A 16,564-nucleotide genomic window follows, 5' to 3' on the forward strand; every position below is an offset into this window, starting at 1 on the left:
AGATTTATTTATTTATTTATTTGAAAGAGAGAGGGTGAGAGGGAGAGAGAGCATGAGTGTGAGGGGCAGAGGGAGAGAGACTCCCAAGCAGAATCCGTGCAGAATGTGGAGCCCAATGTGACCCCACCTAGGCCAAAACCAAGAGTCGGATGCTTGACCGACTGCACCACCCAGGAAGCCCAAAATGTTGATTAAAGCTTAAAAATAATTTACACACCTACGGACCATTTTTTATTCTGAATGTTACTAGATGTTGGTTTCCCCTATATATGAAATTAAATAAAGGTTCCTTTGCTTAGTTTTGCTAACCACTATTAAATTATTAATATGTTTTTTTGTTTAAAGTGTATTGTGCTGTTTTCTTATACCATAAAGAGATTTGAAATACAGGTGAAATAGCATATGTGAGGTGTTTTATGGTCTTTGGAAGAAAGGCACCATATACATGCAACCTTTCAGCTCCAAAGTTATGAACACAATTACATTGTCTCTCTCTAATGGAATTCTGTTCTCTCCAACTGCACTGAAAATAGAGTGGGAGCACAGATTTCTAGTTATTTTCCTGAGGTTCAACAATCTCTAGGCTGTGGTTAACTTTTGGCGTGAGACCACAAAAACACACTCCAAATATTCATCATCTCCAAAGGTTATGTAGGGGGCACGAGATGCAGTCGATTCATTGGTCAGTGGTCTCTGCGGTCATTGTACAGGACTGTATGTAGGCAAACACGCCTTCTCAGCCCTACTGTATTCTTAAAGGAACCTTGAGAGGCAGGACAGACTTCAGAAAGCCAGTGACATACATCTTCCTGTCTTTTGTTTTAAGCTCCCACAAGGGATGATCTTGGAGAAACTCACCTTTATGATAGTCTTTGTTGAAGCAAGTAAAATGGTAAACAGATTTGCATCAACAGATCTTCACCCTGAGTGCAATAGACTATATACCAAAATTTCTTAATCCTAAACGTTGGACTTTCTCACTTAGTCTGGGGAATATATTGTTTTTCTGGATGCTCTCCTTTTGGAAGAGGCATCGACTTGGAATCTAACTAACAGGCCTAGATTCTGTTGTTACTGGATCCTTTGTAACATTATTTTTCCAGCCCTGTCAAAAAACTGCTTTCTACAGGGACCAATAAAACTTACCTAGTAGCTTTGGTCTGGACTTTGAAACATATATCGCAAACGGTTCCAAAGGCGCACATGTTACTTGGGTCCGAGTGGGATGGTGTAAACTCTCAGACTTTCATGGCAGACTATCCTCAGGGATCCACCTTTAATGCACTCTCGCCTTTTTTTTTTTTTTTTTTTTTTGGCCACTTTCCTCCTCCGTGTCTGCATTATGCAGCAATTCACGACTCCATTGCTACAGTACTTGGTTGTACCAACCAGCACAACTTGGCAATTGACCTCACTTGGAACGGTACACACTCTGCCTTGCTTTATTTAAATTTTAAACATCTGAAATATCTATTTAAAACACTGTAGAGGTTTTTTTTGCTTGCAGCTGACTCCAGCTGGCACTGACATCACATGAGCCATTGTCTGGGAGCTTCTACCTAGAAACTGATATGTCAAAGTGAGTTACCAGATAGAGTTGGCATGAGACTAGGGAATGATGATAGGTCTCAGCAGTTTCAGTGGGCTCTACAGAAAGCCCAGGTAAGTAAGATGTTTCACAATGCCACAGGTTTGTCCTTTTCCCTGGGGCAATGGGATCTGCTTCTAGTTCTCATGTTGATAGCACTGTTATAGTTCAACCCAGGATTCTCTGAGCTGAGTCACACATACACCCGTACAGACAGCCGCACATACCACGTACACACACATGCACACTGACATGTTATGAGAAATATGTCCTCCATCTTTTAGTGTAAAATTATTTTAAAATTCCACAACTTTGCAAAACTGTTTTTCATCTTTGCCGCCTTCTCGATTGTTTGCGTAACTGCCAAATCTGGTCATTTTCTTTAAAAATTACTTAAAATAAGCATCCATACAATGTTGAAATAACTCTGATATCCACAAAAATCACCAGTAATGTTATTTAAAACATCAAGAACATTACCTATTTGCCTAGAAATCTGTGGCCAAGGAATTATATAAACTCTAGTTAATCCATTGTTAAATTAATAGATTATAAACATGGAGATAATTAATAAATAAATATATTGTTATGTATTCTGCAAGAGTACAAATTGATCCATTGGTTAAGTATTTGAAGAGGAATTTGTAAGTTAAAACCAGGAAGAGATATTTGAAACAGTCTACTGCAGTGCCCCATTTGACAGCAATAGAAATGGAAACCCATTTGGCAAAGTTACCTTTTTTTAAAAAAAAGATTTATTTATTTCTTTTAGAGAAAGAGAAAGAGCATGAGTGGGAGGGGTAGAGGGAGAGGGAGTGAGAATCTCAAGCCAACTTCATGCTGAGAGCAGAGCCTGACTCAGGGCTCAACGCGGGGCTTGATCTCAAGATCCTGAAATCATGACCTGAGCTGAAACCAAGAGTCACACACTTAACCAAATGCGCCACCCAGGTGCCCCCAGCAAAGTTACATTCTTAAGATTACATGACCTGACCAGGGCGGATCACGTGACTTTTTTAGGATCAGACAGGACGAAAACCCACATTGTCTGACTTCTAATCCACTGAACATCATTATATAAAGTTGTCTTAATGATAAAATTCTATGAAAAAACTTTTTAAAATATTGAATTGTAGAAAATGTGGGAAAGGGTATAAAATCACTGTATAAATCTGGTCTGGGCAATGACTAATTAGAGAAAATCTGTGATATTATAAAAATGGGCTCTCTCCAGTCAAGAAGTTAACTTTCTAATATTACTTGGTGACCACGCATCCACAGTGGCCAGCAAAGCTAGAGCCCTTTTGGCCTTGGGAAGAGAGGGGACTGGTTCTAAAACTGAAGTCTCCAGGAAGGAAAATCGTAATCATAATAAATCACCCCCAGACTAACAGATCTGTAATAAAGGAAGAAGTTTACTGATGCTGTCAAAGGAAATATGACCACTATCCCTAGAAAACCTTAGTATAGAAATAACCAAATGGATAAAGTGAAGGAGCCCAGCAAGGGTCTGCAAAACATGTCTGAATAGCAAAAAAAGGAATAACTTGTAAATAACTCTCTCTTTGGCTAGATAAAACATCGTAAATCTCTAGTTTAGGATGCCCCCACTTCTGCCTAAATCCACTATCCTACATATACTTTCCTTTAACCAGTTTATGGCAAACATTTTGAGTGTAAAATCTGATTTTCCAAAATCTCTTCTCCCACCTACCCTCCCAATTAGTATATGCTTTTTATAGGGATCCCCTGAATTCATAAAATCTTCCAGTTTATCCCTAAGATACTTTATTTTAAAGGTGTTGGCTTCGCAGTAGTTAATCAGGTCATTAAACTCTGTGCCATTTGAATTGGGATTGCAGAGGAATGAAGAATACGAAGAAATCTGGCAAACAAAAGTTCTATCAGTGGTTGGGGAATGGTTCTGTCGTGGAATGACACAGCCTGCCCCTGTCTGTCCTTCCTCTTGCTTCAAGGTATTGCTAGCAAAGTCCTTTAATGAAAGTAATTTACAATTTTGAAAAAATCTAAAACTAGGGGAAATCTGAAAAAAATAAATAAATAAAAAGACTAACGGAGCTGGAAGGAAGAATGCGTTGGCCCTGAAGGCACATTGGAAACAGATGCTAAGGAAGAGAACCATTTAGGTGGAACTAAGAAGCCATTGTTCTCACCCTTGGTTATCCTCCTTTTCTGGTTATGTTTCTTTTTCTTTCTTTTCTTTTCCTCTCATTTCTTTTCTTTTCTTTTCTTTTTTTTTTTTAAAGATTTTATTTATTTATTCGACAGAGATAGAGACAGCCAGCGAGAGAGGGAACACAAGCAGGGGGAGTGGGAGAGGAAGAAGCAGGCTCATAGTGGAGGAGCCTGATGTGGGGCTCGATCCCATAACGCCGGGATCACGCCCTGAGCCGAAGGCAGACGCTTAACCGCTGTGCCACCCAGGCGCCCCTTCTTTTCTTTTTCTTAAGTGGGCTCCAAGTCTAGTGTGGAACCCAACACGGGGCTTGAACTCACACCCCTGAGATCAGACCTGAGCTGAGATCAAGAGTCAGAAGCTCAACCTACTGAACCACCCAGGCGCCCCTGGTTATCTTTTCTTTTAATCAATAAAATTTGTTATTCGGTCTTTCCTCTATCCTGGCTTCTGCCTGTTATGAGTTGAGCAGTATGAATTCTTCCTGCCAACTTTCAGATGATGGGGAGTTGGAAATGGTGGCCATGACATGAGTCACGGTGACACATAGATTACTCATAGGTTTCCACTCCAGGCGGACAGAATCACCTATTGACAAGGAGTTCTTTAGGGCTGTTCAACAACAGAGGACATGATTCAGTGGAATAAGATTATTCCACATGGATTTTTGAGTGTTTTGCCCAAAACCTCTTTTTTTTCCCTCATGTGACCTTAGTGCATCAGCTTCCTTACTAGTTAAAACAGTCACACATCCTTGGAGAGGAAATCACTATATAATTAAGGTTTAGGTGTGGCTGGCAGGCCATGATGTCGCTGTATGGTGGAGAATGAAGTCGCCCGGCTTCTGCCCAAGCTCCTTTGCCAGTGAAAGGGAACAGAAAACACAGTGACTAGAAATGACTAATTAGAAGAAAATACAACCTGAAGCTAAACATAATTTTTGGCACATAGGAATGACCGCGCCAGGACATGTCTAAAATGGTCAGTAATTCCCAATGTGTCATCATTATCAAAGCCAAAGGTTTATTGGGTGCCGCCAAGATGTACAAGGCTCCCTTCTACAGGCTTTGCTCACCTGCCTTCTAGGCTTGCCTTCTAATTTGGGGAGATAATTACTGATGCAAAGTCTTGCACAGAGAAAGTACATGAAAAGCCTGGATAACACATGCTCCTGGAATTTACATGTCTTATAAACAATGCAGTAAACCTTTATTTCAGGAAAATTTGTGTGCCAAGACTTTCCAGAAACTCAGCCCAGAAGGGGCTGTCAGGTTTGGTGGCTGAATGTGAGTTGACCAGCGTGTGCCAAATAGGCATTTTATCTTTTCATTTTTTTTAAATTTTATTTATTTATTAGAGAGAGAGAGAGAGAGAGCAAGCAAGCATGAGCAGGGGGAGGGGAAGAGGCAGAGGGAGAAGCAGACTTCCCCCCGGGCAAGGAGCCTGATGTGGGGCTCAATCCCAGGACCCCGAGATCATGACCTGAGCTGAAGGCTTGACCGACTGAACCCCCAGGAGCCCCCCAAATAGGCATTATCACCAAGCACCGTTAACATATTCATTCCGTCGTCCCAAGAAAAATGCTTCAAATGTGCCAGGCACTAATGCCGGATGCTGGGACATACAGTTAACAAGTCAAAAAAGGTTCCTCATGGAGCTTGTATTCTAGTGCGACCGTCATCAGCAATAATCACATTTGGTCAGAAGTGTTGTTAGAAGGCAGATGCTTCAGATGCTGGACAGAGGATCATGAGGGGAAGGCTGCTTCTCTGGTTGGTGATCAGAGAAGGTCCCCGGGAATTGCGGACAGGTAAACTGAGGCTTGGAAGAGGACAAGGAGCCATCAGTATAAAGAGTCAGTGGCTACAGGTAAGGCCTAGGATGTGTTGTTAGGCAGAACCAAGGCCAAAGAATAGAAATGAAAGACAAGGAAAATGTCACTACCATCCGCATCACAACTAGAGTAGGGTGAATGGAGGGACATGTCACAGTGTGGCTGAGAGAGGGATGCTGGACTTCAATAGGACAGAGAAAGCCTTCTGACCTACCTCCCATGCTGCTGTCTCCGCCTTCCTCCCTGGCCCATTATTGGCTCTGATGGCTGCCGTCCCTACTGGAGTATCTTTTTGTTACTGTCACTTTACTTTTCAAGTACTTGTGGCTCCTTTCCCCACACCAGTTATAAAGTTCCTGAAGGCAGACTACACGTAATATTTCTCTGTATTTCTCAGAGTGCCTACTTGCTGGCATGCAGCACGTGCTAAGTAAGTATTTGTTCAAACGCACGAACAAGGTGATAGGTCAGGATTGAATGTGGCCATTGTTAGTGACGCCATTTTGGGGATTAGCCTGAACTGGTTGATACAGACACTGTTTTCAGCAAGGCAACTGTCAGCTAATCCGTGGTTAGGAGGTCAAGGCTGGTAAAAGAAAGAAAAGAAATAGCAGTTATTCTCATTTCTGTTTGCTACTTTCAAGTCTCTTAGAAACCTTCAGTTTTCCTCTTTCTCTCGACTGTGCTTATAGGTGAGTTTAGTTCTTTTAAAATAGAGTCATATTGATTCCAGCTTGGAGACTGATCTCGGTAGAGTGCTCTGGTCAATCACCTGGGCTTTCTCCAGGCGTGGGTAATGATAGTATAGCCCTCATCCAATATATCACTTAGCCAAAAGTGTTCTAAAACAAAGACAAAACAAAACAAAGCAAAACCAAAAATACAACAACTACGACAACAAAAGGACAAGATTCAGACATTGCCTTAAACAAGCAATTATTGAAAGTTTTCTATTGGGCTAGATATAGGAAATATAAAACAATCCTAAAAACACACAATGCTGGATTTGGAAGAGATCTTAGTCACCTAGTCCAACCTTTGATTTTGCCAGTAAGGACACTGACTCCTAACATCACAGATTTGACCAGTAATCTTCCTGGGTTAGAGTCTGAGCCTCCTGATTGCCCATCCAGAGCCCTTTCTACAATTGTTATATAATAGAATTTAAAACAAAATAGAAGGAAATTTCTATGCCTAATTGTTTACAATTTTAAAAACATGTATTATTTATATCTTTCACTTTGCAACCCATTTTACAGACAAGATGGAAATGAAAACATGTTACACTATGGTGTATTCCTCCAAAAAATATTAAGCTTTAAATCACTGTTTATATTTTGGCTTTTCTATTCCTAAAAGAGAATTTTAAGGGTTTGTGGGTGGCTCAGTCAGTTAAGCGTCCGACTCTTGGTTTTGGCTCAGGTCTTGATCTCAGGGTCATGGGATTGAACCCAGCGTTGGGCTCCATGCTCAGCAGGAAATCTGCTTGAGATTCTCTCTCTCGCTCTCCCTCTGCCCCTCTCCACGCTTGCATGCGTGCTCTCTCTGAAATAAACAATTAAAAAAAAAAAGAGAGAGAAAATTTGAATTTCCTTTAACTTAAACATCATTTAAAAATGCCAAGGTTCTTATGTTGACCATGTTAGCATATTTCAGTCTTTGTAGAGAGGTCTGATGTCAAAGACTGGATCAACAGCTGTGAGGGGCTTTACTTTACTCTTCAGGCCCCTCTTTTACTCTATATGGCGTCATTACAGAATTACCTTGGCTCCGTCTCTTATTGCCTTGAAAGATGAATTCTCTGTTCCCTGTGGCTTTCTGTGCTGTAGGCTTCTTGTCCTACAGTTAAAACTTGAGATGAAAAATAAAATGGAAAAAAAATGAGAAAAAACAACTCGAGATGAAAAGTTAAGGAAATGAAGTCATGCCTCTCTTCTCGGGTATTTAAATGCCTCATAATAGTTCTTAACTGTCTTTTATCCAACGAAGAGTCTTGTTCTGTCCCTGCTGTCCTTCCAAGAGCTGAACTTCCTTATTAACCATGTGCATCCGCTTCATTGCTCTCTGCTTTCAGTTGTGCTTTCTTAAACTTGTTTTTTTCCAGATTTGTCTTTAGAACGTTAAAGTTTATTACCAAAAAAAAAAAAAGAGAGAATCATTAAAAAATACAACTTAGGGTGGTTACCTCCCATGAAGACACCAATTTCTGTGGCTAATGTCAAGATTGATGTTGTGTCTCTTACAAAATGACAACAGTCTCACTACAAAGGAGAAATGCCACCAGCAGAAGGCAGGAGCTTACGGCTCATCTTGAGCTGTTTGTAATCCTACTCGAATACCAGTACTTTCGCGGGGACCACACACCTGGAATATGGCAAGTTTAGAAAGCTTTTAAAATCTCAGTCAGAACTCACCCTTCCCAGAACTTTGCCTTTCTTGGTTTTCTTTTTATCCCTTTGGCATTTACCAAAGTGCTCAGACATTTAGAAAAAAAAAAAAAGTCACTGAATAAATATTGAGTAATATGACCTAAGTTTTGTGTTTTTAGACATGTGGCAACCAAATTAGTCAACCCAAGGCACACAGGCTGGGAAATCATTGAATTTTCATAGCCTGGCTTTAGCCCTTGGGCTTCTTCCTTTTTCCTTTCTTTCTTTCTTTCTTTCTTTCTTTCTTTCTTTCTTTCTTTCTTTCTTTCTTTCTTTTTTCTTTCTTTCTTTCTTTCTTTCTTTCTTTCTTTCTTTCTCTCTCTCTTTCTTTCTTTCTTTCTTTTCAAACTCATTTCTAGTGAGATTACTTGTTAAAGGTGCCAATAGCTTACCTGTCTTTGAGTGTAGAATTTGCCTGCTTTCTGAAAGTTTCCTCAAAATCTGAATTGAGAAAGGACAATTGCCTTGTTAGAAAGCCAGGAGTTGACTAGCAGCAAAAAATGTCCCAAATGGGGCTTTTCAGACAAACGTCTGTGCGTGACTTCTGTGGAACAATGTTGGATCCACCACCACGTCTCAGATCTTGACTTTTAAAGCTTTTGTTCATTTGTCAAACTCCTTAGATCTCAATCCTGAGCTCCATCAAACCAGCGAAACCGTATCACATATGTGAGTGGTTTTCTCACTTTCTCTGCAGTTATGCTGTGATAGAAATCTTGCTGATTAAATACCAACAAACAGTGAACAGAAGGAAAAAAAGAAACAACAGCAGTGGTTTTGAGCAGTCAGTCTGTCTCTGAGGAGAAACGGTAACAGCAGTAGAGGCTGTGAAAACTGCCACTTGCCAAATGCCTACTGTGTGCCAGACTGTATGCCTGCTGTGTGTTCATTACATTGTCAAATGACCATAGGAGGTAGGTCGTCTTACTTCCGTTTTACAACAGTTACCTGAGGCTCAGAGAAGGAAGGTGCCTTACCGGAGGCCACACAGCCAGTAAGTAGCAGGGCCTGGGGAGAGCACAGGTCGTCCTGGTTCCCAAGCCAGTTCACCTTCCGCTCCCCCCTCCGCTGTGCCCACTTCCCAATAGCAGTTTAGATGGGTCTGATGGGAACATTCTCATTTTCCAGGTTTTGTTTTTTGTATTTTTGGTTTTTTGCTATCTAGAAATGATTTGAAAGTAGATAAATAAGTGATTCATCCATAGAGAAATTGGGAGTGGGTTACGTATCTGAAGTCAGAATTTTATTTTATTTTATTTTATCCAAGAGAAGGTATTTGTTCAGCAATTGATCTATAATAAATACTAGTAATACTAGTAATAATAATAATACTAGTAATACTAGTAATAATAATACTAGTAATACTAGTAATAATAATAATAATTCCAATATATGAATAATAATAATAATTCCAATATATGAATATCTTATATCTGATCCCCAATTTGTATTTATTGAACATGAATGCAAACATACACTTTGCACTCTGAGGTTATAGTGGAAAATAGACTCAGAGTCACATGGAAGATGCCAACACGGGGGAAATAGTGCACGTAGAGAGCAAGGGTTCCAGCATGGGACTGCATGGGGAGGCTCACTCTATATTGGTCTCCTCAGGCTGCCGATCAAGAATCCTTTCAGAAAAATGTCTTAAGAGAGTTAAAGGAGATAAGGCTCCCCGGAAAACTATCTCCCCTGGAGAGGTGCGAGGAAATACGTGAGATGAAGGGTCAAAAGCAGTACAGGTCCCATGAGGATCCCTCGAACTCTTTGGGGTTCCGGCTTTCAAAGGAGAGTCAGCTATCCTGAGAGAGCTAAACATTGAGCTCTCTCCACCTCAAGCCACTGGAGCTTTATGCAGAGCTACTGACTCAGCTGTGGGGTCAAAACTATTGCAAATAATATTTTACACTTTTAAGAGCACTTGATTCTCCAAAGGATGTATGTCCCCATAATTACAGTTGAGGTGTTTTCATGCTATTTTCTAAGGCTTAGGACTGATACTTGACTAAAAATAACAATGTTATCTGCAAAGTTCACAGTAAAGAAAAAAACATGCGCGTCAAGGACCATCATGCGAAGTTTAAGGTCCGTTGGCAGAGACCTGGTCAGAAAGACCGTTGCTGGGATGCAGGGGTGAAGGATCCCGGGTATGCTGTTGAGAAGGTGTGGGTGTGCTGCTAAACTTGGCTTTGGTCGTTGTGATGCAGTAGGCTCTGTCTACACTGCAACAGTCACCCCAGTTCAATGACCCATGTGCCATTTATCGGGGCACATATTAAAAGGATGCTGTCCTAATTGCAATTGGAGCTTAGTGTAACCAAAGGAACTCAAATGAATGCCACAGCTGTATCTTGCTGCTTTTCATAGGTCTTGCAATAAAAGCTAAACAGTTTTTAGTGGCTTTTGCAATTACACTTCCCTTCAATTTTCCAAAGGTTGCAGGGCCCGAACCACACAAATCCCATTAAAGTAAGTAGTTGTTGTGCAATGTAAGTTCCTTTGAAAACATTCTTCAATGCCCATAAAATGATCAGCGGGCTGCTCTTTAGATCCGCTCGCCTGCCATGTTTTCAACCAAAAGGAAGAAGGCAAGCTTTGATGTGGTTGGTCTCGGCTACTGAAGCTGGCTTTTTATCTTCTTGCATCAGATTTCGTTCCAAATTGATGTGATTCAGGCATACGAAACACATTTTTCTTTAGATTATATTTCTAAAATATGTTTTTGCTGTACCTTTAAATTACATTTGGCTGACCTATTTGGAATCCCCAAGGCTTCTCCCACCAGAAGCAGAGCAGAAGAGGGCTGGGGTCTCTGGGAGTTAACTGAAGCCTGCCTGGCGACTGTGAGGCCGTAGTGAGCTGGGGTCGCTGTGTGCTACCTGGTCCTGTTTTTTGAGGATGGCCCTCCTCACATTGTCATCTCCACCCATCCTTCAGTGCAGCTCTGCAGCCAGATGTGGCGTCCACGGTGATTCCAGCCCAGAGCCAAGGACAGAGCTATTGTTCCCTTTAACTGGTATTTGAATGCACAAGGGGCGTCCCACCTAGGACCTGAGCTTTCTTTCCTGAAGCAATGCTCCTATGTGTTCTCCTCCCGATCCATTACAAATACCATTCTCTTTAGCATCTCTTTCTCTCCTGTGTTTCTGCTTCTTTAAACCCTTCCTGTATCTTGGAGCTGCTTTTCTACTAAGGAATAAAAAGGAAGGACTAACTTCTGCATTTACAAAGGACTCAGAACCACACAGCTTCTCCCATCTCTACATCCGATGACTAACCTATTTAAAAAAGAAACGGTGAAAGTTCTTCTCTCCACAGGTAAAGTAATCCAGAAACAAAAGATACTGTTAACTTAATTATTTGCTATGGTCTGTTAAAAAGAATAATTGGAATTCAGAAATTATTCAGCCCTTTAAAACTTCAGATGAATCACCGAAGTTCTAATTTTCTGGGACTGCTTCTATGCCACAATACTACCATGACTGTTCCAAGATTTTATTGCCATGTATTTTATCAAGAGACCCTAAATCATTTCTACAGGAATATAGGAGTGCATCGAGGTGACAAAACACTGATGCAGGTAGAACTGAACCATAATTTTTTAAAAGTATTTGATTACATACTAAAATATATGTAGGGATTAAGAGAATGCAGACATCAGTATGGATGGAAGTCATCCGCAAAGTCTTAGACACATTGGGATGTGTCATAGAAAACAGAGATTTTGAACTGTGTCCTAAAATGAAAGAAAGTGAAGGGCTCAATATGGATGTGGAGAGAAGATGGAAGATGGGTTTTGCTACTGTGCAAAAATCATCCTGCATATATTTAATTGATGAAGCAGAGACTTAGGGAGGCCATTGAGAAACTTCAAGAACATCGGGATCAAAGTAGCTCTTCTAGATGAGAATGTTTACATTTTTAATAACCCTTCTGGTAGGAATGACAAGATGGGATACACATGGACCCTCTATCTTAGACCCTCTTTATGTAATTCATATGGAAAACACTGCATTTCCCAGAAGATTTCCCCAGGGTCATGGTTTTTTATTTGTATCTCCAACGCTTCATACGCATGACTGTTGTCATTTGCGCTTGAGACTGGAGTGGAATTAGGAGCGCTGGCTTCCCGCTCTGGCTCAGGCACAGCTGGTATTGTGATCTGGGGGAAGTCACTTCGTTCTTCAAGGCTTCGTTTGCCTCATCTATAAAACAAGAGGGTGGAATTAGACGATTTCTTTGGCTTCATTTGGTGCCAGTGTTTTATGACTCATGATTCCAAGTGAAAATACACCTGCCCACAAGGCCATTTTGCTGGTTTGTATCAGAAATTGTGACCATAACTGTACACTTGCAATTTATCCGCAATCATACATAAAATCAATCATCCGCAACATACAGAAAAATACAGTCATTCACACGAATCCATAAACACCTTGGATTAGAAATAGTACGATTTTGATAAAAAATGCATCCGTGTCCTCTGTGGTTATTTTGCAGCTTGGTGACTCCTACCCACTTCAGAATTCCAGAACATGAGATGCTTCCCGATGTCCAGTTGGACATCAGTATCGTTGGGCAGCATGTGTCAAAACCAACCTTCTCCATAACCGGTTTTCCAAAAAAGGTGACCCCCCTGCAATGATTAAAACACACTGCCTTCTCTCGCCTCTCTTCAACCAGTGGCCAGAATCTGCTAAAAAGTGCTTATCACAGGCCCTTCAGATGGCCCACATTTGTAAACCTCCGCGACGTTTACGTCTCTTCTCACGCTGCCCTGGAGACTGTGTTAGGTCCCGTGTTCTGTGTTCTTGGAGGAAAACAGGGAGCGCGCTGTTTGTGGTTAGTGAGCAAAGACAGCTGAGCCCAAGGGCTGCCGCTCAAGCTCTCTCTGTTGTCCACTCATTGTCTCGTTCCATTATACTTGCACTTGGGAGGACATTTGCCAGATCCAGGCTCCTTGGACCCCTCTTATTTGTGTGTCTTTTCTCACCTTCAACATGATCTGGACTGGTGTTTTCATTTGTTAAAAACAACAAGAACATTCACTGGGAAACTTTTGCTGGCCTCGTTTCAGGTCATCATAGCTATTTATTCTGTGTCATAAACTATAATTCTCCATTTCCCTTACTCCCACGGCAGGGGAGCTGGCGGTTTATGGTGGACAGTCGGTGGAATTTGAGTGAATGGTGGAAGATTTCAAAGAACTACCAAGAGATCATGTAGCAGGTTGTAGGACTAAGAACAAAACACAACATACTCTTGTTTTTGATCACAGTTTGGCAGTACAAAAAGAAGAGGCTCATAAAACAGCATAAAGGATTTAGAATTTGTGGCTATACCTGAGAAAGACTTTTCCTTGAGGGAAGAAAACAAATCACAGGGTTGGCTTAGTAAGGGATTTCCTTTATGTGAATAAACATACTAGCCTAGGGTCTGTCTAATTGGTCTCAGTCCTGGGCAGGTATGGAAGCTACAGATTTTTTCCAGAGCTCTGTTTAATAGGAGCATGAAATGAGGATTGTGGTGCTGTCAAAAAGGCCTGGATGACCTGGAGAGACCTGAAGTACAAGACAGATAAAACTGTAGACAAAAAGATTGGGGAAAGAGGATGAAAACAACAGGAAACCCTCCAAATATTTAAATAGGAAGGAGAACACAGATGTGAGGCCACTGCTGAGCGCTGTTTGACCCCAGGTGTTTGGATTCCAGCGTGGATATAAGTGTAAATGAATTTTGCTGATAAGTGACTAGTGGTATAATCAGGATGTTGGCTGGAATATTCCAGGCTTTGATCGATCCCAGAAATCACAATAGTTAAATTGGCTCCATTCTCAGGATGGCACAGACCTGACATTCTTATTGGAAGTATCACAGCAGCTTTTTCAATCTAAGGCTCCTGCTGGCGATACCACAAATGGAAAAAAACCCAGGGAGGTGGTCACCTGTGAACACGACCCTAAAACTGAAAGAATAAGTATCAGCACCTTCTTAGCAGGAGGAATGGGATTGGGATTATATAGGCTTTTTAAACAAAAACAGTTTTTTAAAGACAAGAAAATTTCACATTCAACAAACACTTTCTACAGCTCGGTGCTTTAACTATCCAGAGGGAATGTACAGTTTCTTTTCTAGGCTTCTGCTCTGGGAAGGCAGCATTCATGCAGAAGGGATCTCTGATCAAAATCACTTGGAGGCCTCAGCTGTCAGGCACTGGGAGATCCGGGCCAGGAGCTCCTGGATATAAGCTCCACTTTGAATCCACACCCAAATTTAGAACATGCCTCAATTTGTGATTAGCTCAGGTAGGTAGCGTTAGGACATCATGAGTCATGCTCGTTGCTTTTTTTTTTTTTTTTTTTTTAAGTAGGCTCCAGGCCCTGCATGGAGCCCAATGCAGGGTTTGAACTCAGGACCCCAAGATTAAAGCCTGAGCTGAAATCAAGAGTCAGACACTTAACCGATGGAGCCACCCAGGCACCCCTGGTTGCTTTCTTGAGTGTGTTGTGTGTTTATAGTCAGAGAGGATCAGGAGACCTCACATGTTGCAAAAGACGGCTGAGAGCTCCTCTCTTTGCACGTGGAACAAGTGGCCAAGCCCCGATTTCCCTCTGTCCTCCTGTTTTTCTTTGGGCTGAGGGCAGGGCCCTTGGAAGTGTAAGTCCAGGTCATCAGGCCGAGCATGTGTCTCGGGCCTCTGCACCTCTGCGCTATAAAGCTCTGGGTGCTGCGTGGCCTCTGCAGTGGCCGGGACCTCACGGGGACGGCCTGATGGTGGTAGTGGCCCCGCTGGTGTTCCGGGTCAGCGTCACACGTCCGTCATTCCTGCCTGCGCAGGACTGGAGCTCTCTACCCTCTTACTTCCATGGGCAGGCTGGATGAGCAGCTTGCCACGGTGTCTTTGAGGGAACTGAGAGGAAAACAAGGAGGGGATCTTGACAGGTGAAAACGTGGGCTCACAATTCCCCAAAGGTTCTGGGTGAAACTGTTTCAGAGATCTCTCAGTACTGCTCCCTGTCCTTGTGTTCTCATCGGTCGAGTCCCAGGCCAAAGCTGGCTTGGGTGGCTGGTGTGGGAGCACCATCCCTGATCTAGGCTGAGGCCTCAGAAGCTGGCCCTAGCAAGAGCATGGAGCCTTGAGCAAACGCAGTTAGGAATGATTCGGTGTTTCCGGGAGAACGCGCTGGTAAAACAGGAATCCCTCTCATCGGTTTGACTAACTCTGAACTTGTGTTTATGTGGGTATGTTGAGGAGAAGGGACCAGGGAAGAGTTGGTTTCCTTGGTTATGAAACTGTACAAAAGAACATAATAGAAGACAAATAAGGTCCAAGGCAATGTACTCTTCTTCCCCCATCTCTCCAGAAGTCCAGAGAACATGGGTAGGCGTCAGATTTTCCTTTAGCCATCTTTAACAAAACAGGCTTCAAGGAGCATGCAAGAAATGTCTCCCTGTCCGCTCAGGTCTGGTCCCAGCAGCCACACATCAGAACTGCCGGGGGTCCTCGGCCCGTGACCTCATGGGCACCGACGCCCGCACCTGCATCGCGAAAGTGACATTTGGCTCTAGCACTTTAGTAAGAATGTGAGCCAAGGCAACAGTCCCTTACTGTAGATATTCGGCCGGAGAGGGTAAACGGGAACCCGACAGGACCTTATCTCCTTAGTATCGATTTCTTCTGCTTCAGATGATCAGCTGAATTCCGAGGAAAAGAAGAAGAGAAAGCAGCGGAGGAACAGGACGACGTTCAACAGCAGCCAGCTGCAGGCTCTGGAGCGCGTCTTTGAGCGGACACACTACCCAGACGCCTTCGTGCGAGAGGACCTGGCCCGCCGGGTGAACCTCACCGAGGCCCGAGTGCAGGTAACCAAAGTACTGGCTCAGGGGCACCTGTCGCGGACTGCTCCACAGCGCCGCCCCTTGGTGTCAGACAGGTGCCGCTACTAAGAAACAGCACCAAGGGGCAGCATGAGGACAGAATCGGATCCTAACTGTTTCTTTGGGCAGCATAGTATTTTTATTTTTATTTTTTTTAAAAGATTTTATTTATTGGTTGATTGATTGATTGATTGATTGATTTATGTATGTGAGAGAGAGAGTGAACACAAACCGGGGGAGCGGCAGGCAGAGGGGGAAGCAGGCGGGGGAGTGGCAGGCAGAGGGGAAAGCGGGCTCCCTGCGGAGCAAGGCGCCTGATGAGGGAGTCCATCCCAGGACCCTGGGATCATGACCTGAGCCCAAGGCAGATGCTTCACCGACTGAGCCACCCAGGTGCCCCAGCACAGTATTTTTACAAATCAACTTTAAGCCCTTAGGTGGGCAGAATACACCCCACTGTGGGGCTCACTCCTCATTGCTGCTTGCCCTTGCAGATTTCTGATATAGATACTGATGTCTGAGCGTTTGACTCTGCAGCCCCCACCCCGGCTTTTGTTTGAGCTTTAGGGTGGCCACAGAGATGAATTCTCTGCTCCCCACCTCAGATTTCCTTCCCCGTTTTGGGGAGCATCCAA

At 42.8% G+C, this 16,564-nt stretch overlaps 1 protein-coding gene across 2 annotated transcripts in view; it reads left to right on the forward strand.

Annotated features, from left to right (window-relative positions):
• Window positions 1-16,564, forward strand: part of PRRX1 (paired related homeobox 1) — a 74,047-nt gene that overhangs the window by 40,265 nt on the left and 17,218 nt on the right. For both annotated transcript variants that reach the window (XM_008696025.2, XM_008696032.2), the window contains exon 2: window positions 15,739-15,914. In XM_008696025.2, coding sequence (XP_008694247.1) covers window positions 15,739-15,914 — 176 coding nt within the window. The remainder of the gene's footprint in view (window positions 1-15,738; window positions 15,915-16,564) is intronic.

Source organism: Ursus maritimus, unplaced genomic scaffold (assembly GCF_017311325.1).
Source record: "Ursus maritimus isolate PB19 unplaced genomic scaffold, ASM1731132v1 scaffold_2, whole genome shotgun sequence".
NCBI lineage: Eukaryota > Metazoa > Chordata > Mammalia > Carnivora > Ursidae > Ursus > Ursus maritimus.